The sequence below is a fragment of the Trichomonas vaginalis genome, chromosome V (assembly GCF_026262505.1).
Source record: "Trichomonas vaginalis G3 chromosome V, whole genome shotgun sequence".
Classification (NCBI taxonomy): Eukaryota; Parabasalia; order Trichomonadida; family Trichomonadidae; genus Trichomonas; species Trichomonas vaginalis.
Genome location: NC_067207.1, coordinates 32,759,778 through 32,780,914, shown reverse-complemented (window position 1 = coordinate 32,780,914; position 21,137 = coordinate 32,759,778). Strand labels below are relative to the sequence as shown.

General features: G+C 32.1%; 8 protein-coding genes, 2 non-coding genes and 1 pseudogene across 11 annotated transcripts, besides 7 other annotated features; 4 read left to right on the top strand and 7 right to left on the bottom strand.

The window, feature by feature from the left end:
* Positions 1 to 5,499: part of a mobile genetic element that runs on past the window's edge.
* TVAGG3_0445730 (protein of unknown function, DUF4106 family) lies at positions 230 to 760 on the bottom strand (the record flags this gene model as incomplete). The annotated part of the gene is made up of 1 exon (XM_051234383.1): positions 230 to 760. The coding sequence occupies one exon, from the start codon at positions 758 to 760 to the stop codon at positions 230 to 232; it is 531 nt and encodes a 176-aa protein (XP_051104113.1).
* Positions 779 to 840: a mobile genetic element.
* Positions 961 to 1,069: a mobile genetic element.
* Positions 1,212 to 1,320: a mobile genetic element.
* Positions 1,462 to 1,576: a mobile genetic element.
* Positions 1,711 to 1,820: a mobile genetic element.
* Positions 1,963 to 2,071: a mobile genetic element.
* On the bottom strand, positions 3,178 to 4,584 carry TVAGG3_0445660 (annotated as a pseudogene). Its single transcript has one exon. A coding segment is annotated over exon 1 (1,407 nt).
* A 259-nt stretch (positions 5,500 to 5,758) lies between the features above and the next one.
* Positions 5,759 to 7,092, top strand: TVAGG3_0445640 (phosphoprotein phosphatase protein; the record flags this gene model as incomplete). Its single annotated transcript, XM_001320652.2, has 1 exon — positions 5,887 to 7,092. The coding sequence occupies one exon, from the start codon at positions 5,887 to 5,889 to the stop codon at positions 7,090 to 7,092; it is 1,206 nt and encodes a 401-aa protein (XP_001320687.2).
* A 148-nt stretch (positions 7,093 to 7,240) lies between these two features.
* TVAGG3_0445630 lies at positions 7,241 to 7,314 on the top strand. Its single transcript has one exon. It is a non-coding gene; the product is annotated as a tRNA-Lys (tRNA).
* A 939-nt stretch (positions 7,315 to 8,253) lies between these two features.
* On the top strand, positions 8,254 to 8,630 carry TVAGG3_0445620 (cell redox homeostasis; the record flags this gene model as incomplete). Its single annotated transcript, XM_001320653.2, has 1 exon — positions 8,258 to 8,596. The coding sequence occupies one exon, from the start codon at positions 8,258 to 8,260 to the stop codon at positions 8,594 to 8,596; it is 339 nt and encodes a 112-aa protein (XP_001320688.1).
* A 217-nt stretch (positions 8,631 to 8,847) lies between these two features.
* Positions 8,848 to 8,919, bottom strand: TVAGG3_0445610. Its single transcript has one exon. It is a non-coding gene; the product is annotated as a tRNA-His (tRNA).
* A 2,060-nt stretch (positions 8,920 to 10,979) lies between these two features.
* Positions 10,980 to 12,480, top strand: TVAGG3_0445600 (RNA polymerase II transcription regulator recruiting protein; the record flags this gene model as incomplete). Its single annotated transcript, XM_001320654.2, has 1 exon — positions 11,055 to 11,531. One exon carries the CDS (start codon positions 11,055 to 11,057, stop codon positions 11,529 to 11,531), a length of 477 nt encoding a protein of 158 aa, XP_001320689.1.
* Positions 12,481 to 13,016: 536 nt separating this feature from the next.
* TVAGG3_0445590 (antigen BSP-related family) lies at positions 13,017 to 16,079 on the bottom strand (the record flags this gene model as incomplete). Its single annotated transcript, XM_001320655.1, has 1 exon — positions 13,017 to 16,079. The coding sequence occupies one exon, from the start codon at positions 16,077 to 16,079 to the stop codon at positions 13,017 to 13,019; it is 3,063 nt and encodes a 1,020-aa protein (XP_001320690.1).
* Positions 16,080 to 16,093: 14 nt separating this feature from the next.
* On the bottom strand, positions 16,094 to 17,515 carry TVAGG3_0445580 (leucine-rich repeats (6 copies)-containing protein; the record flags this gene model as incomplete). The annotated part of the gene is made up of 1 exon (XM_001320656.1): positions 16,094 to 17,515. The coding sequence occupies one exon, from the start codon at positions 17,513 to 17,515 to the stop codon at positions 16,094 to 16,096; it is 1,422 nt and encodes a 473-aa protein (XP_001320691.1).
* Positions 17,516 to 17,618: 103 nt separating this feature from the next.
* TVAGG3_0445570 (uncharacterized protein) lies at positions 17,619 to 17,855 on the bottom strand (the record flags this gene model as incomplete). The annotated part of the gene is made up of 1 exon (XM_001320657.1): positions 17,619 to 17,855. The coding sequence occupies one exon, from the start codon at positions 17,853 to 17,855 to the stop codon at positions 17,619 to 17,621; it is 237 nt and encodes a 78-aa protein (XP_001320692.1).
* Positions 17,856 to 19,124: 1,269 nt separating this feature from the next.
* On the bottom strand, positions 19,125 to 19,670 carry TVAGG3_0445560 (uncharacterized protein; the record flags this gene model as incomplete). Its single annotated transcript, XM_001320658.1, has 1 exon — positions 19,125 to 19,670. The coding sequence occupies one exon, from the start codon at positions 19,668 to 19,670 to the stop codon at positions 19,125 to 19,127; it is 546 nt and encodes a 181-aa protein (XP_001320693.1).
* Between the last annotated feature and the right edge of the window lie 1,467 nt (positions 19,671 to 21,137).

Here is a 21,137-nt window from a genome sequence, read left to right as displayed (position 1 = left end):
TATCTACTGTTGTTGAAGAACCTTCTCCAAACTCACCTACGTTTCCATAAGAAACAGCAGTTGTATATTCGTAAGTTCCAGGAACTATTTCTGACCTTCTAATGGCATTGTCGCATTCGTTATACCATTCGGAAACATTTCCGTTCATGGCATCCAAAACTGTTGGCGTTATATTCTGAGCGGCGTACATTTCATATGGGTAAAAATATAGAATAGTTGGATTTATATATCATAATTGTTTCGTACCAAGCTTTACTTTCTTCCTGACTGAGTTTTTAACTCTTCTTTTTCCTTCATTGCCACTACTTTCACTAGATGAAGTTACTTCTTCACTACTTTCACTTTGTTCTACTCTTCTTTTCTTCTTTGGTGTCGCTTTTGGTAACTTGCCCTCTGCTTCAAGTTGTTGCATCTTTGCCTCATGTTCACCTAGTATGTTGTAAATTTCCCATGTCCTTTTTGCCTTTGGGCTCTGGTCGCCCATCTCAGGTAACCTATATCCTAGAAAGATTTTGTCATAGTTTGTATTTGAGTCTTCGCGTATTGTTTGCATGACTCTTTCCTGAGTTTCCGGTTCAAGCTCTTCAAACAGAGCTTGTCCATATGGAATAAGCTCGTTTCCAAATATATGTTTTTGTAGCCATTCTGGTTTTCTTTCCATGTAACCAATAATATCTTTTGTGAATGGGAAAGCTTTTACCCAATGTTCCAGTCTTGCGTCATTTATTTCTGTAGTTGGTTTTATTTTGTCAAGGAACATGTTTTTCAATACTAACATTGTTATATACGAAAACGATAAAAACAGTTTGACAGAAAAGTGACAACTTTACGTGTCAAAAATATAAAAAGTGATATTTTATTCATCATTATCTTCTTCATAATTTATTTCATATTCTTCGTCTTACCAACAAAAGATGGGAATGTGAACAATTGCGGGCAATTTTTAGCCATTTTGGCTTGGAACTAGAGCCTGCGAGGTACATGGATAGTATCAGTACCTCACAGGCTCTAGTTCTCTATATGGCGCCGAGAAATTTTGGTGAAATGTGGTCGCATTTCACCAAAATTTTTTCGGCGCCATAGGATGAATTGGAGGGTGAGAGATATTATTTCATACAATACTACTCTCACCCTCCAATTCCCAGCCAAAATGGCTAAAAATTGCCCGCAATGTGAACAATTGCGGGCAATTTTTTAGCCATTTTGGCTTGGAACTAGAGCCTGCGAGGTACATGGATAGTATCAGTACCTCACAGGCTCTAGTTCTCTATATGGCGCCGAGAAATTTTGGTGAAATGTGGTCGCATTTCACCAAAATTTTTTCGGCGCCATAGGATGAATTGGAGGGTGAGAGATATTATTTCATACAATACTACTCTCACCCTCCAATTCCCAGCCAAAATGGCTAAAAATTGCCCGCAATGTGAACAATTGCGGGCAATTTTTAGCCATTTTGGCTTGGAACTAGAGCCTGCGAGGTACATGGATAGTATCAGTACCTCACAGGCTCTAGTTCTCTATATGGCGCCGAGAAATTTTGGTGAAATGTGGTCGCATTTCACCAAAATTTTTCGGCGCCATAGGATGAATTGGAGGGTGAGATATATTATTTCATACAATACTACTCTCACCCTCCAATTCCCAGCCAAAATGGCTAAAAATTGCCCGCAATGTGAACAATTGCGGGCAATTTTTAGCCATTTTGGCTTGGAACTAGAGCCTGCGAGGTACATGGATAGTATCAGTACCTCACAGGCTCTAGTTCTCTATATGGCGCCGAGAAATTTTGGTGAAAATGTGGTCGCATTTCACCAAAATTTTTTTCGGCGCCATAGGATGAATTGGAGGGTGAGAGATATTATTTCATACAATACTACTCTCACCCTCCAATTCCCAGCCAAAATGGCTAAAAATTGCCCGCAATGTGAACAATTGCGGGCAATTTTTAGCCATTTTGGCTTGGAACTAGAGCCTGCGAGGTACATGGATAGTATCAGTACCTCACAGGCTCTAGTTCTCTATATGGCGCCGAGAAATTTTGGTGAAATGTGGTCGCATTTCACCAAAATTTTTTCGGCGCCATAGGATGAATTGGAGGGTGAGAGATATTATTTCATACAATACTACTCTCACCCTCAATTTTAATTACTTAAACTCATTCTATTTTTTTGACATGTAAATGTCACTTTTACTGAGATCTGACACAATGTCAGATCTCTTTTTTTCGTATATAAGAACATTTCATTTGGTACTGTCCATTTGAGTTTTCTTAAATATTCATCCATTCTCAGTTCATTGTCTGCAAAGTAAGTTTTTATGACATTTTGCAAACTTTCGTTTGCAAGGTCATGTACAATAGGTTCTCTTCCTTCTCTCTCCCTAACTGTCTTTCTAAACTCTTCACCAAATATACCATCTCTATGGTTCTGTGTAGTTCTTTGAGATAAATGTTCTAGAACGTCAGGTGTTATATTTCCATCAGCCATGTTCATTTCATACTGGTCCAAAATATCTGCATCTTTCATATCTTTCAATGGCATTAAAGCCGCGCTGAAAATACCAGCTATATCTGGTTCACCATTCACTTCCATTGCGTCTACAACTTCTTGGAATTGAGGTTGTAAGTTTATGAACCACCTATCCGGATTAGCTTTATGACCCCATCTCATTGTAGTTCCATAGTCTGCAGAAACAAAAGTAGGTTTGTTTCCATATTGGTTAGGTTCTGAATGAACTTTAAACAATGTTTCATTTCTATATGTTTTGTTGAAATTTAACCTTTTATTTTCACCGAGTTCAGCCAAAGATTGAACGTTATATGGTCGTAAGTAAAAAGGGTTATTGTATTTGCGTACATTTTCTTTCAGTACTTCCATTCTATGCTGAATATTTTCATCTGGTGTTGGAGTCTTTTGTATGTCGGCAAACATTTTTCGATATTCTTCTACCATGTCAGCCGAATTTTTCTTAGACTCTTGGAAAGATTCCATATTCACCTCATACTCTTGTTGAGGGTCAAGATTTTTCGGCTGTTCCAAATCTTCAGCTAGTTCTGTGAAGTTAGTTTCCAAAGGAGGGACTTGTTCGTTTCCTTCAGGCTCTTCTAGCTGTTGTTGCTGAACTATTTCTTCCATGTCTGGTTGTATCTGAACTTCTTCCTGTTGAGTTTCTTGTACCTCATCTGCTGGCATTTCATATATTCCGAGACCGTTTTCAACAAGTTCCCGATTTAAGTCATCCGCATTCATAAACCTTTCTTCTTTCGTTCCGTCTCTATTTTTTACGCGTTTCATGAAGAGAGTTGAATTATCATTTATCTCTGACATAAAATATCTCGGAGTAAATTCAGTCATGTCATTTGGATGATATGCTATTAAATCATATCCCTTAGCGAGCTTGTATTTTCCAGGTTTGAAATTATATCCCATTTGGTGCTGAACCATAAAGCTAAATAGGTTCGGGTCAGTATTTCCTTCCTTGAACTTTCTAATAGCTTCTTTATATCTGTCACTAAAGTCAAGAGTATCTGGGTAACCATAATCTTCCTTAAGCATTTTTAAGAATTCTTGGTTTCCTTTTTCTCTACTTCTTTTATGTCCTTGCTCTGTTTGTGGTTGTTGTTGTGCAGGGTTTTGAACTGTTGGTTGCTGTGCTGGTTGTGGAGGTGGTTGTTGTGCTGGATTTTGAACTGTTGGTTGCTGTGCAGGGTTTTGAACTGTTGGTTGCTGTGCTGGATTTTGAACTGTTGGTTTTGGTTGTTGTTGTGGTGCTGGATTTTGAACTGTTTGTTTTGGTTGTTGTTGTGGTGCATGCCTGTGTCTGTGTCCATGTGACGATGTAAATGTTTTAGGTAGTCCTGGTGCAGGTGCTTCTCTTGGAGGGTTTGGTGGTATATAAGTTCCACCAGCTGGCACATATGTTCCATCTGCAGCATAATGTCCTACCTGACTTTTCGTTCTTAAGAAAGCATTTACTAGGTCTGTTTTGGTCTGTTGTAACCCTTTTTCTTGACTTTCCACAACAGTTGCTCTAACGGCGTCATAGGCACTTTGAACTGCCTGTCTCGTTGCTGCATCTGTTATTTTCGTCATATTTTGTGCTACTTCTCTTAACTCTTTGTCGAAACCTTCAGACTTCAGTTTCTTTCCAGATGAGAAGTCGTTCACTAGTTTCACCTTACTATGAAGAGCTTCGAAGGCATTCATAAAGTCAGCATTCATTAAAGCTTCATTTGAACTGTCTTCATCCGCTTGTATTTTTGTCCTTATTGACCCTATAAGTTGGGCTGCTTTAGCGTTGGCTTGGGCATCTAACCAGTCATTATTAGCTTTTATAATATCTGCGCTTTTCATTGCCTTTTGCATGGCTGCGTCGTTATTTTTACTTTCTTGTGCTAAGTTTTCATACTGTACGGTTTGGTTTTGCAACTGTAAAAGTTTTTCTGCCTTTACATTTGCTTCAACTTCTTTTTTATACTCATCGCTATCCATATATGTCTTCATGGCTTTTTGTTTTATCTCTTCATCTTTCAGTACTTTATATTGAGTAGTATGGTTTTTTCAAATTTATAACATCTTGTTCCATTTTTGCTACTTCTGCTGCTTTTTCTGACACTTTTTTTCGCATATTCCTCTGTACTTAGTTCTTTCAGTTGTTCTTCTTTCTTCTTTTTCTCTACGTTTAACTCATTTAGTTTCTTTGTCTGTCTGTCATATTCTAGTTTCTTTTCGTTTTCACTTATTTGTTTCTGTATGTCTATGTTTGACTTTTTGACATCTGTTATTTGATTTTTGAGTGAACTCAAATTCATTTGACTTTGAGGGTTATAAGCTGTTCCGTCTGCAGCTCCACCATAGCCTGCCATTTTCGCTAAAAGTGCCGCTCTTAAACCTCCACTCTGTGCACCAATAACTCGGTTTAAAAGCATAGGATTGCTTGACATTTGTTGCAACATAGTGGGGTCATTCATAATTTGTTGTTGCAACTGTTGTTGTGGTGTCAGTTTTACTATTGGATTGTTTCAATGCTCTCTTCCTCTTACGTATATTCTTACGTAGCTTACGTGGCATTTTAAGTGAAGTTAAAAAGCGGTTTTTGACAGATGTTTATATGACACTTTTTGTTCAGCACAAAAAACTACTCGGTCAAAGTGTTGTCAGTTTTGTAAAATAACCGTCCTATCTCATTCTATAAGGGGAAAAAGGCTTCTCAAAGTATACTTCCTTGGAACGCCTGTAACTTTTCCTGTAGCGACGATAGACCCTTACTTGTCCGGACAAAGTTATACTATTTTGAGTGCTCTACAAAAAAGTCAACGGCTGGTCGGCTGGGGTTCGGTTCTCCTCTTGGGTCTTGGGCAAAATTTCTTATGGGCTAGAGGGCGCAACGCGCCTGGAAGCCCTCCGAATATAAACTTCATTTATACTAAACATCTTCAGGGCTAGAGGGCGCAACGCGCCTGGAAGCCCCACTACCTTTTTTTTTTTTTTTTTTTTTTTTGACTATAAGTTAACGAAGCTGTGTAATAAAATAACCTACATTTTTTTGTGAGTAAAAAATAAAACTGCCAAAATTCGAGTAAATAATTTTTTATGAGCAGAGTTAATAGTCGATAAAATCTCTTAAAATCAATAATCTATTGAATTTTTTTCTGTGAACAAAAACCCATGGATTATTATTAATTAAAATATATTTTGCTCATGAATTTTTTTATTTATATTTTCCTGAACACAATTCAAATCTCACAAATTTGAAAAATCAAAATTCGAGACCAAAGAAACTTATTGTTTATCAAGGTATGAGATATTTATCAAATTTAACACTAATTTTTGTTGACAGTACAGAATTTTGAATGATCACACTGAATTTTCCTTGCAAAAAATATTCATGATATCCAGAAGCATCATTGATGCTTTTGTGCCTCTTTTTATCAGGAACACTGAACCCGAAACAATTGGTAGAGGAAAGTTAGCTATCCCTAAACTGAAAAAGATCGATTTAGAGCATTTATTGAATAGCGTTATGATTTTATTCAAACAGGAAGACACATTGCTCAATCTCGAAGGAGACTTCAATGTTGTCGGAGATATTCACGGCAATTTACGCGATTTAATCCGAATTTTCAACTATTGTGGATCCCCAAGTTCCAACAAATTCATCTTTTTAGGCGACTACGTTGACAGAGGAGACATGTCAATAGAAGTTGTTGTCTTGCTCTTTGCCTTTAAGCTTGCTTATCCAAATAATATCTATTTAATTCGTGGCAACCACGAGTTTGAGATCATTAACACATATTATGGATTCCATCAACAAGTTTTATCTTCATATGACGATGATATGTACGATTTATTTAACGAAGTTTTTTCGTATTTACCACTTGGAGCTGTTGTCAATCAAAAATATCTCCTTGTTCATGGTGGTATTAGTCCATACCTTAAGTCTATTGACCAAATTGCAAACATTAAACGTCCAATTACCGATTTTATCGAAGGACCTGACGCAAATTTGATAACTGACATAATGTGGAGTGATCCATCGAGGATTTACAGTCTTTTTCATCCAAGCCCACGTGGATTTGGCTATGTTTACGGCCACGACGCAATGAATGACTTTTTACGTCAAAATATTGTTAAATATGTTGTTCGTGCTCACCAATGCGTTACAAACGGATACGAAGAAAACTTTGGTGGATCTGTGATCACGGTTTTCTCTTCCAGCAATTATTGCACGATGCCCGCAAACTCAAGCAGTATCCTTGAAATTCATCCCGAAGAACCCCATAGAGCATCAGTGTTTCCACCAATAAAACACCTTAGAAAGTTCGAATGCGATTTCAAAATTGTTGATTGTATTGATACAATTCCTCTTTGTAAGAAACTCAATCCAAACACAAAACACAATAGTATGAGGAATTGGCAAATGAGCAAGAGACCTATCCTGTCAACAGCCTTCCCACCAAAGTCTCTCAGACCTGATGATTCAAGATTACTTTCACCATACAACTCTATTGGTGAAATACCAAAGATTACGATAATACCATCTCCTCAAATTAAGAAGTGCATTTCAATACCTTCGGAGTTACATCTTGACTAGGAATTTTTTGTTTGAAATTAAAAATTATCTATTCATGATTTCGTAAAAGGCATATCTTTTTTTTTCATTCTTAATTAGATGCAATATTAAAAGATGAATTTAAATTAATATTTTATTATAAGGGCATTTTATTGAGTATAATTGTAAAGCTTTCCTAGCTCAACAGGATAGAGCTTTGGACTTTTAATCCAAGGGTTTGGGGTTCGAGTCCCCAGGATAGCGTTTTTTATTTTTTACTCTGAAACCCACATTCACGAAGAGTATTTGTTTTAATGAACTTAAATAGTAAAACCGTTATTTCACAACCTTTAACATAGGCCTGTATTACAAGTATGATATTGTTTTTATATTTTCTTAGATAAAATTGGTGTAATGATTAATTCGATGATTCACTTTGAAACAGATAACAATATATTGCATTTACAAAACTTATTATGATTTCTCTTCTGGTAATTTATCAAGCTGTAATTGGAATGATAGTAATCAGGCCAAAATAAGTCATATATCTACTACAATCTTATGTATAGTGAAAATCGAGTTCTATGGTCTGTATTTTAAACTTTTGAGATCGTCAACATCCAAATTTGAAGTTTTTTGTTCTAGATATTGCACTTTAATATGTTACTTAGATGCATTTTGATGAGCGATATGTAGACTAACGATTAAGTTCCGGTTGATTTATTTTAATTAAATCTCTTTTAAAAAAGTTAATTTCCGACCGGAAGAGGTTATAGATACAATATATACAATTGATACATATTCCATTCTATATCAAACATAAACCAGTGTTGAGTTTGGGCATCGCTCAAACCGCTCAAGTAATCAAATGTACGATCGGAAATATTGAGGGAAATGGTATCACAAAATGCTTGCAATCGCGAAAGATCTTGATATTCGATTGCACTCTATATGGGCTTTCAAGATACAATAAAGATCATATAATTGGCCATTGATCATAATCGGCTTAAAATTTTGTATCGCTCATCAAATTCGATTATTTATGATGATAGCTGAAATATGCAAAAAGGCTCGAAACAAAAATGAATTCAATTTTAGTATCTTATCTCTGAAAAAATAATTCTCATTCAATTTTGGCATTTCAATATAAAAATAAAGAAAATTTTTAATAAAATTTTTTTGGGCTTCAATCACTTCATTTTTATAAATGAGCGCAGGAATCATCCACTTCAATGGTAACCTTCAAGACCTCAAGAATGAGATCAGACAAGCTAAGGGACTTGTCGTTGTCGACTTCTTTGCTACATGGTGCGGCCCTTGCCAGCGTTTAGGCCAAATCCTCCCAACTATTGCTGAAGCTAACAAGGATGTTACATTCATCAAGGTCGATGTTGATCAGAACGGCCCAGTTGCTGAACAATTCGGAGTTTCATCAATCCCACAGATCAATTTTGTCAAGCCAGAAGGCGAAGACTACAAGGTTCTTGATACAATCATCGGTGCCGATGTCGCAAAGATCAAGGCTAACATCGAAAAGTTCAAATAAAAAATTGATTGCTATACTTTATTTAAATTATTATTTTTTTTTACTTAACAATGAGTCTGAAAATTTAATAAGATAGATTGAAAGTTATTGGAATACTCTTCCAAATTTCAATAATAAATGTTTGAAAATCTAGAGAAAAAACAAAGACTAAACTAAATTAGGGGCCTTGGATACTTTACAAAAGAAGACATTAAAGAATGCTTGATAGAAGTACTTTGAATTCTAATGATGCTTTCGATGATTAAAAAAAATGGGTGAACCGTGAATCGAACACGGATCTATTGAGCCACAATCAACAATACTAACCATTATACCATTCACCCCGCTGAAAAATTAAGAAATATTATATTAATGATAGATAGTAATCTTTCCATTACAACTTTTCACTTATACAATGAATTTTACTAGTTTATCCAAATTTCAATAAGTTAGATACTTGATTACTTCCAGTAAAATCACTCATTGGCATCGTATCTAGTTCAATTTTATTTGTTTCTTATAGGAATAAAAATGTTATTCAATTTTTATAAGAATTTCCGATATATTTCACAAAGTTCCATACTAAATTACAGTAGGATCAACAAGGTACCACCAAAAGTGAATTACTTTTTATGTGGTCATTAATTGAAATCATTGATTGAAAAATCTATTGAATTTAGTAAAAAAAATCGAATTATTGTATTAATTCCTGGTTCATATTTCATATTTTTTCTATAAAAAACGGATTTAATTGTTCAATGAAACATCTCAAAAGTCATATATGGCCATTTTCCATTTTATTTTGATAAATTATATATTGAACGAGAATTGTCTAATGGACATTTTAGGATTTTTAAACATTTGTGATATCCCCTCAAAACTTGGTAATTTTGTGATAAGTATATTAATTGAAAACTGAAGTTAACGTGCTTCATCGATTTATATGAAAGAATAGAATATAGCATCCAATTCCCAAATATTGATTTTAAAAATTTTATGAAGGAATTTAAATTCAATTTTTCTTACAAATCATTTTACTATTTATTACTATTTATTACTATATTAAATTTGTACTTTATATAAAAAATCAATAGCATTGAAAATAAGTATTCACACATTTATTTTCTGTAAGATACGTTATATATCGAAAATCTGAATATACATATAATTAGATAATAAACTCCATTTCAACAAGAATTCTTTCTTCTCAAAAGTAAATTGTAATGAATTTTTTTATCAAATTTAATATAAAGTACTCACAAAATCTAGATTGAGAGGCCGTCAATGACTTTTGAGGGGAAATTAACGCATGGAATTTAATATTATTTAGGTTCATATTCTTGCTTATTATTTCAGAAAAAAATCTTAAAAATTTCAATATGAAAATTGAAAGCAATTCAAAAAAATTGCTAACATGTAAATTTTAATATCCTATGCATAATTTCATATTTCGAACATTTTTTATTTTTGTTTAAAACTTAAAATTTTGCGAATTTAATATAATTTATAAAATAGAATACGTATATATATTTAAAAGACACTAAATTTAATTGTTAATTGACGTTTTTGGGAATGAATTTTATCAAAACATGCCTGAATCCGAAAATTTGAAAGAACGAATTACACAATCATATATGTAGAATTCAAAATACAAACTTAAAGATTGTATACGTTTAAAATTATTCAGATTGTGTTTGATTTCCACTCATTCTGTTTCTTTTGAACTCTAACACTAACATTTCATGATGATTACATGATCCATTTATACATGGTTGAATTGTTCCAGATTCTACCAGAAAATCAATCCAAATTTCTCAATGCATTCATGTTGATTGGACAAAATTTAAAATTTATCAGCCTGTTTCCAGAGAAACTCATATATTCCCTAATGAAATGTAATTTTTGCTACATTTATTTCAATCAAATTTCAAAAAATTGACTGCAGAGCTTGAAAAGGTGATGAATCATGTTGTTATTAGATGTACATATTAGATTTACTATTTCCAAAAAATGCTCAAATTTGAATAGTTTTTAGAAAATTTGGAATTACACTCCTTACATTATATATAATTAAATGTTTAAATTTTATTTATTTTTCCCTTTTAATTTTATAACGTGCTCTATCAAAACTAACCTCTCAATTGAAGGCCACAAAATCTAAGTAGTGAGGGTACACAAATTTTGTATGGAGTACGGTTCAATTTTTGAGAGCCTCACTACTTAGATTTTGTGACTACCTTATTTCAATTATACTAGAATTTATCAATTCTGATATAGAATATTGGCTATATACTATTATTCTCAATTAAAAGTTTGGGTTCGCATAAATTTTCAATTTCGATCTAAATTCATTCTCTTCCTATATACAACCACTTTTTAAATTTATCAAAAATTTTTCTCTGAAAGATTTCAATGTATGGTATTGAAAGTTTACAGTCCATTCAAATTCATTTGAGAAAAACCTTAACCATAAATCAAAATGGGTAGAGATCGAGGTAACTTCATCAAAAGAAACCTAAAGCTCAAGCGCAAATTTACTGAGGACGAAGACCAGCTTATACTAAGCATGTACGTTCAACAAGGCATCCACGATTGGAAAAAAATCGCCAAAAAATTATATAAAAGAACAGCAAGGCAATGCAGAGAACGCTATAATCATTATCTAGCTAATGAACCTAAGCAAGACGAATGGACTTCAGAAGAAGACAGCATACTTTTGAATCAATACAACATTTACGGCCCTAAGTGGACTCTTATTTCGAAAGAACTTCCAGGAAGAACATCAATTAACGCAAAGAATCGATATGCCCTACTTATGCGTCATAAGAAGAAACAAGATAATCAGAATGAGATGATTGTGATTAAGTCGCAGGAACCAGCAATAACTTGTCCAGATGATATATTGTTTGGAACATTTAATGATGACCCTTTCAGAATTGACATAACTTCCTTTTGATCTATTGACCAAATTTAAATTGCGCATTATAAATGCACTGACCTTTTAATGCTAACATACTCCGGACAAAACAAATTACTATATTACTAAATACAATTAATTTCTTTCATTCATCAAAATATCAAGGTTTAATTTTCAAAAACCTAGATTTTATTCAGTATTTCTTAATTGTTAGGCCTTATTTTAGCATAATTGCGCAGACTTTCTATTATTTTCCTTTAGAGTATTTATAGATTTAGAATAAAAAATCGGACTTTTAAATTTTTCTTTATTTCATTTTAGGGCTGATATATCACTGATATAGTATGCAATGATTGCATCTATCATTACGAATTAACTAAATTTTAAACAAGAGATGTTCGAAATTTTCAGAACTGATCATTTATTGCAATTCTTTTAGAGAATATTATATGAGTGCAGTAGTTAAATACTTTTAAAGCCCAAGAAAAGCTTCTCAATTCAAAACGAAATCTCAATCAAAATCCATTGAAAAATTGAACACAATTATCGGAAACAAATGAATAAGATATAAAATTTTCAATATCAAAATTTCCCAGAAAAGAAAGTTAAAACAATAGGCCAAATAAACGTTGAATAAGTCAAATCTCATTTATCGCATTAGAAATTTAACAATTGAAGAAATTCACCGGAAAATTTAGCAAAAGATAAATAAAATATTCACATATCGGGTATTTAGCATTCGTGTCAAAGAATCTTCGACTCAAATATTGCACAATGGTTTTTGTTTTTTTAGTGCTTGTTGTTCTTATCATATATTATAATCATATATATGCAGGTACTAAATATCTGCTTTATCCTCATTTTATCGTTCATATTGAATTTGTTATTAAATTTTCAAAAATAATTCAAAATCAATATATCTTCATTTTCAACTTATAGAATATAATACTTTTATGAATAAAATAACAATTTATAATACAAGATTAAATTTGTTTTATATTTTTCAAACATTGAAAGCTGCTTGGAGCATTATCATTATAAACATCATTTATCTCGATTGCTATTCCCATATTAACTATTATAATTCAATAAATTTAATTTCATGAATTAGGAAACGCTTCAGTTTTTGAATGGTTTACAAAGATTTTACTTTTGAATTCTAACAAATATTGGGTATTTTGTTGACATATTCATACTTTTGTCCTAACAAAAATGTTAACATACATATTTTTACATATATTTTTCGAATAATCAATTCTAAAACAATCATTGGTAATACTCTCATTTCTTAAAAATACGGGCGTGAATATACACCAATTTTGCCAGATTGTGAGTTATAAAAGCTTTACAAATGTAAACAAATTTGAGAATGCACTTGTCAAAATTCCATATATGAATTATTCGAGAGTTTTTAAAACCTATGAGTTTTGGATAATTATGTTCAATATGGGACGAAGAGGATTCAAAAAAAGTAATAAAAATCGAAATTAATATAAACCGAAAATAAAAACAAAATTTTTATTGTTATATATTAATAATTGCATGCATAGCTAAATTACATCCAAGAGTATTTATTGTTTTCTTTCTGAAAGCTTGTGCATCAGCAATTCCAGTAGAGAAAATAGTTTCGCGCTCGGAATATTTAGATCCGAATACCTTTATTCCGCAAAATATTGAAGGAGCATAAGAATTTGTTACATGAACATTAGTAAAATCCGGAAATGCCTTTGGCATAGAACTAAGATAATGATCTCCGCAATAATACACTATTTTAATACCTGTACCATTAAATGCAGAACTTCCAATTGATGAAACCGAAGAAGGAAGTTTCAGACTATCGTAGATTCCTTTCATTCTTTTCTCAGATGAATCAATAAGACGACAGAATGTGAAAGCAGAGTTACCAATAACTTGCAGTTTTCGAGGAATATAAACAGAAATACATTTGTAGAATGATTCATTTCCTACATGAGTAATTGTGTCAATTCTAGGAAACTCCAATAAAACACAACCTTTGAATGATTTGTCGGATACTGTCTTGATTGCACCAATGATTTTGATATGTGATAAACTCGAACAACCTTCAAAAGAACTTTCTGGAATAACATCTTGAGAAGAACTAATGTTAAGAGCAAATGACTTCAATTTTTCGCAGTTTAAGAAACAACTTGACCCAAAAGAATAAATAGAATCAATATCAATTGACTCAAGATTTGTACAGTTCTTGAAAACATATTTACCAAGTCTCACATCGCAATGAAGGACAAATTTTGTCAGTTTTTTGAATGCAAAAACAGAATCACCAATACTTAAAATTCTAGATGAATCACTAACAGTGAAATCATGAATATCAATGTTAGTAAAAGAATTAGTGTTAATAGAAGTCACTGCCATGTTTGGAGGAATAACAACACGTGTGATATTGGGAGCATTTCCAAATACAGCAGAAGAAATAGTTGTCATTGAATCAGGAACAGTGAAATTGTTCAAACTTATACATCCGATAAATGCATTTGCACCAATAGATGTTAAAGTTGAATGACTTTCAAATTTTAAGTCACGAAGATTTAAACAATTCTCAAATGCATTGTTTGAAATTGTTCTACATGCTGATGTAACTTCAAAAGAGGAAAGTGATTCACATGAAGAGAAACATGATATTCCAATTGATGATATTGAAATCTTCTCAATTAAATTAAGATTTGTACATCCTTTGAAAGCGTAGTTTCCTAAACTTATTGGTGATGATGATTTAAGAGTTCTTGATGAAGAATCCGTATAAAATCTAAGAGATTTAATTGATGTACAGCCTTGAAATGCAGATACACCAATTGTTGTCAAAGAAGATGCCGAAGAAATGAGGATTTCTGAAAGGAGTATACAGTTCTGGAATGAACTTGTACCTATAGTAGTTGTTGTTTTTGGAATCTTTATTGATGTTAAGTTCTTACAACCATTGAATGCATTGTTACCTATTGTTACAAGTCTAGGAGAAAGTCCAAAATCAACTTTCTTTAGAAAATTATCATTTTGGAATGAGTTTGTTCCAATCGTTGTTAAAGTTTGAGGAAGAGATAAAGAAGAAATACTTGTACATCCACTGAATGCATAGTTTCCTATTGAAGTAAGAGTTGCAGATGAAGAGAATGTGATTGAAGAAAGTTTGATACAATTTTGGAAACAATTGTTTCCTATTGTCTTAACTGTATCAGGGAAAGAAAAAGCTGAAATTGAAGAACAACCTGAGAAAGCTGCACTTCCTATATTTGATAATTTTGGTGAAGATGAAAATGTAACAGAAGATAAAGCTAAACAATTCTGGAAACAATTATTTCCTATTGAAGTTACTGAGTTAGGAATTGAAATAGTCTTTAGAGAAGAACAAGAACTTAGTGCATAATTTCCAAGAGAACCAAGTGAACTTGATGAGAAAGATATAGTTGTTAAAGAAGTACAACCACTCATTGCGTTATTTCCAAACAAAATACAGTGAGTTGGAACAGTGAAAGTTGTAAGACTGATACATCCTTCAAATGCGTTGTTTCCAATAGAAGAAATATCTGTGACAGAGAAATCGGAAAGTGATGCGCAATTCTTGAATGCACTGTCTTCTATCTTAACAAGATTGTTTAAATGAAAAGATGCTAAAGATCTTCCTTCAAATGCAGAACTCTCAATGATTTCAACTGTTGTACCTGCACCAATAATAAGTTCTCTGAGAGGAAATGTGGAGAAAGCATTACTTCCTATTTTATGTATTCTTAAATTTTCTTCTATAAAAACTCTACTGATATTTGGTGCTGATCCAAAGCATTCTGAAGTGATGTTCACAAAAATATCAGGAACATAATAATCATTGAGGGATAAACATCCAGCAAAAGCTCCTTCTCCAAATGATGCAATTTGAGAGTTCAATTCATATGTTATTGAACTCAATGATGTACAATTCTCGAAAGCATATGCACCAATGGTTGTGCAGTTTGCTGGGATAATAATAGATGATAAATTATAGCAACAACTAAATTCATGTTCACCAATTATTGTCAAAGCACAGAACTTTCCAAATGCAACTGTTGTCAATGATATACAGCCAGCAAAAATGGAATCTGCATCAAGATTTACAGCACAATTATCAGGGAATGTTATAACTTGTAAATTAACACATCCTTCGAATGAACCTCTTTGAACAACTTGTAATGAAGTTGGTAAATCAACTCTTACAAGTGCTGTGCAGCCACCAAATGTTCCTTCTTCCATCACTTCAAGACGGCATCCTGGTTCGAAAATAATTGTTTCAAGAAGACTGCATCCATAAAATGCGTTTGAACCAATGACTATGATTGTCTTCTTGATTGTTGCAACACTGAGTCCTGCAGGGCAAATGATTAGTTTTTCACCTGATTTAGAGTAAACAATTCCTTGTTGAGATTGATAATATTCATTATCACTGGGAATATCAATTGATTGCAACTTTGTACATCCAATGAATGTTGTTGGAGATAAATTATCAATTGAAGAAGGAAGTTGTACTCTTACTAAGTTCAAACACTCTCTAAATGATGAAATACCAAAAGAAGAAATATTCATTCCTTCTTCGAAAATTAATACTTCAATGTTCTTGCACCCATGAAACAACCTTGTCCCATTGTTTTTAGTGACTTTGGTAAAGTTAATGTTGTAATGTTTGCATTTAGAAATACAGTGTATTGTAGTTCAATAAGTGATGAATTTACAGCAAATCCTAAGGTCGTCAATGTTTTAATATTATAAAATGCATTGTATTCACTCCATCTGACATTTCTTGGTATTCTTACAGTGACCAATTTTGTTTGATAAAACGCTAAATATCTAATCCTTTGCAACGGATAGTCAGGATGGAATTCAGCAGATGTAAGTCCAATATTACTAAATGCTTCATGATCTAATGTTTTTAATTTACTACTAAAAACGATTGATGTGAGTTTTGTTGATGCAAATGCTAGATAGCCAATGTATTCTACTAAATCACCAAGAAATGTAATATTAGTTAAAGCTGTGCATCCAAAAAAGCAGTTGCTATTTATTGTCTTGCATTTTGCAGGTATAATAATCTTTGTGAATCTGTTTGCATTCATAAAAGAATTGTAGTTTAATGTGACAACGTTTGGTCCCAAATTAATTGTTGTGAGTTTTATGCAACCAGCGAAACAATAAATTCCGATTTCAGTTACAGTTGCTAAAACATTTGCAGTAACTAAACCTCCAACTGCAGCAATTGCTTTTGTTTTACCAATATTGTATAAAATACCGCCTTCTGCATAGAAATATTTATTCCCTGTTTCAACAGTTAATGTTGTTAGTTTATCACATCCTTGTAAAACAGATAAACCAATTGACGACATTTTAGCAGTAATTGTAAGTGAAGTAATTGTTGAAACAATGTAAATGGTTTGTGAACCATCAATTGATTGCAATAATGAATTACTTGCTAATGTATAGTTTTGGTTATCTGGATCTAATGTCATTGTAGTAATTTCTTGGCAGTTTGCAAATGTTTCAGGGTATAATTTTTCTATTGAAGCTGGCAAAGAAATATTCTTCAGTTTTGTCTGTGAATTGAATGCATTTTGTTTTATTTCTTTGCATTTTGAAGGAATAATTATTGAAGTAAACACACAATATGCAAAAGCATTACCTTCAATTAGTTCTAATTGGCTTCCTTCTTCAAAAGTTATCGATGTCATTTGTGATGCTCTCCAGAAACAGCCATCTCTAAAATATTTTACTGATTTTGGAATTACTATACTTTTGATGTTCGCATAAGCCATGCAAGTAAAGTTTTCTAATATAATTCCTGACTCAAATGTAATCGAAGTAACTCTTGAATACATAATTAATCTTGGCAATATTACTGATACTGTATTTGGTATTGAAATCGAATATATCTTTTGTAATCCATGCATTGATTCATCCAAAAGTGTTGTAACAGTTCTTGGAATTACATATTCAGTATTTTGTGGTGGAACTTTATAAAGAATAGTCATGTCTTTAGAATAGATTGCACCGTATCTATCCCTTGCAAAATATTGATTGTTCTCACTTAAATATATGTTGTCGATTGCGTAATCATATCGGAAAGCGCTCGGTTTAAAATTTGTGACAGATGCCGATTGTAACATCCACAAGAGTGGAAAATGACTGAAATGCATATGTATCAATAGTATCAGGACCATCATCGTCAATAATAATTGTTTGAATTGCAGTTTTATCAACCGCTGTCGAGATAGCTGCATTTGTAACGCTTCCAGATCCTGATATGAATAGAGTTGTGCCTCTAACATCATAATCAACGGCTTGAATATGACTTGCAAAGAAGAGAAACATAAATGTCACATATTGTATAGAATTAAATCATTTCTGAAAAAAATCGGATGAAAAATTATATCCTAACAGAGATATACAATATATCATCATTCGTATTTGAACACATTCAGAAAATTGTGTGTTTTCAAACCATTTGAATTCAGCACCTTAACGATTTGAATCAAAAAACATGAACATCATAAAGTACATAAGATAACAAGGCTAATTTTGATGAATAAGATTTAACGATGGAAAAAGTTTTAATTGATAATATTAGATGCTTATACGCTGGATCATTTATTGTACCCATGTATCGGATGAATGTAAAAAGTTTCAGAAAAAGAGGATTATATTCAATGTATCTTTCAATTTTCATAGGAATACATAAATTTCGGTGGTTCGAATAAGATTGCAAAAATGATGTTCTTACTATTGCAAACTATTTTTATTCTAAATTTTTTCGAAATTCAGTTTCGAATCTGAATATTCACTACTATCAGCTATCAAATATAAGCATTTGTAGGAAAAATTAACTAACATAGAGAATATGTTTATTTGCAAATAAGAATAAAGAATAGAAATTCAAAATTACTGTGGATGAAATAATTTTTATTGCACGATTGCCAAATAGAATATTTGTCCTGAATAACTTTTATCCAGAGACTTACAACGCCAACTTTAGCATCATTCGAAGGAATTTTATTCTTAATAAAATGCGTTGGCTCTCCAACGTATCCAATAGTAAAATACCAATCTGCTCCTCCAGGACAGCCATCAATTAAGCTTCCTGAATGACTCAGAGTAAGTCCACCCCAAACACAAGCAGAATCATTTCGATCTGCTAAAATCGTAATGTTGTTGTAGCCTTCGACTTTGTAATGGTTATTAGTGGTCCATTTCTTTCGTTCATTGAGAGGGCTGTTGCTTTGTTGCCAGATGTTGTAAAGATTTAATTCTGGATAGAAAAGAGCAAACGTGAATTTTCTGTCATTATCTCGAAATTCGTCATTAATCTCATTAAGGATAGAGTATTTATATTGAGAATTTATATATTTCGCTTGATCTTTGTTTGAGAAAACTCCACCAAGCATATTGTGATAGAATACTTTCATGTATATGTTCCTTCCAATATACATGAGTTCTCGATTCCCAATTTTGAATGTTTTGAATCCTAACAATACCAATAATCAAATTTCATATAAAAATGATCGGAAAAATCTGACAAAAATTTTATCATTTCGGAGTAATTAACTTCAATTTTTTAAATAGAAATCAATATATCTTATGTTTTTATTCGCAAAGGAAGAGAATGATAAAAGATAAATATTCCAAATGGTTATTATTGAAGTATTTGCACATGCATGACTGAATGATAGTGTATTTATCGTTAATGACTTTCACCCACATACTTACAACATTAACTGGACTATCGTTTGAAGGAATTTTATCAGTAACAGAAAACCATGGTCTTCCGACGTATCCAATAGTGAAGTACCAGTCTTCACCTCCGGGGCAACCGTCAATTAAGTTCTCTGTGTGACTCAAAACAAGTCCACCCCAGTTGCATTTTTCATGCTTTCGATCTGCTAAAGTTGTAAAGTTTCTATACCCTTGGACTTTATAATAATTGTTAGTGGTCCATTTCTTCGGTTCGTTAAGAGGGTTATTACTTTGCTGCCAAATATTGTACAATTTGAGTTCAGGATAGAAAAGAGCGAATGTGAATTTTCTATCATTGTCTCGAAATTCGTCATTAATTTCATTTAAAATGGAATATTTATATTTCGTGTTGATGTTTTTGGCTTCTGTTTTGTTTGAGAAAACTCCACCAAGCATATTGTGATAGAATACTTTCATGTATATACTTCTTCCTATATACATGAGTTCTCGATTCCCAATTTTGAATGTTTTGAATCCTAGCAACTAAAAGATGAAAAAAATCATGAAATGATCGGGAAAATCTGACAAAAATGTATTCATTTCGGAATTACAACGATTTTTTCAATGTGATCCGATATAGTTTACAACATTTTATGAAAATAATTTATGGATAGTGAATTTTTATTCCGATATCAATACAAACATAAAATATCCAAAATTCTTTGAATTAAAATATTTACACATACAGGACTGTAAAAGTTTGAATTTGTCATCAATCACCTTCACCCAAAGACTTGTGATATTAACTGGTAGATTATTCGAAGGAATTTTATCATTAATCGTGCCCCAGTACGTTCCGACGTAGCCAATAGTGAAATACCAGTCTTTACCTCCAGGACAGCTGTCAATCAAGTTATCTGTGTGACTCAGAGTCAGCCCGCCCCAGACGCACAAAGAATTGTTTCGATCTGCAAAAATTGTAATGTTTTGATAGCCAGCAACCTTGTAAAAAACGTTATTAGATTGTTTCTTAGTTTCGTAAAGAGGATTGTTAGTTTGTTGCCAAATATTATACAAATTAATTTCTGGATAAATGAGAGCAAATGTAAATTTATGATCAAAGTAAGGATGTCAATTTGGAAGAAAAGTGAGAAAATTCCTAAAATGCTAAAAATGAATTTTCCAAACGTATTTTTTTATCTCATTTTTTTGATTTTGAAAAAAATTTGGAGAGAAGAACTCTTCGTTTTTGAATTTTATCACGATGGTTTTAAAGTATATTAGACACATGTATTGGTATTACTATTTTTGTATACTTTGAGAGAAAATCCCTAAAAAGTGAGAAAATCTAAGACGGTTTGAGAAAATATATAAACTATTGAAAATTTGAATTAAACTTCTAATTTGGAAAAAAGAAATTTGGAAAGAAGAAAATTCAAAAATCGAGATTTAGACTCAGCATCAAATGGAGAACAAAATGTTTCTTCATATGAAGGAAAAAAATTTTCTTGTGAAGAAATAGAGTTTTTAAAATTTTATTGTATGTAATGAAATAAACAAATATTAAAATTATTTTTTGATAACAAGAAAATTCCCAATAGAAAATATTTGAGAGAAAGAAAAAAAGAAAATTGAAAAATATTACTCTCCTTTATATTTCATGATATTTTAAATTTATTCTCATAAAATTAACAAATATCTTAAATATCTGGATCACTCACATATACAATGAATTGAACGATAAAAATAATACAAACTCAACTAAGTTTCCTGTCTTTCAACTAAAAAAAATTATGCAAATTAAATTAAATTGTTTATTCAAATATAAAACAAAGATGAAGTAATTACAGTTATCATAAACTTTATGAATAACTCTGTAATTGGTTCAGATTTTCGTAAAAATATTTTTATTAATATCGATAA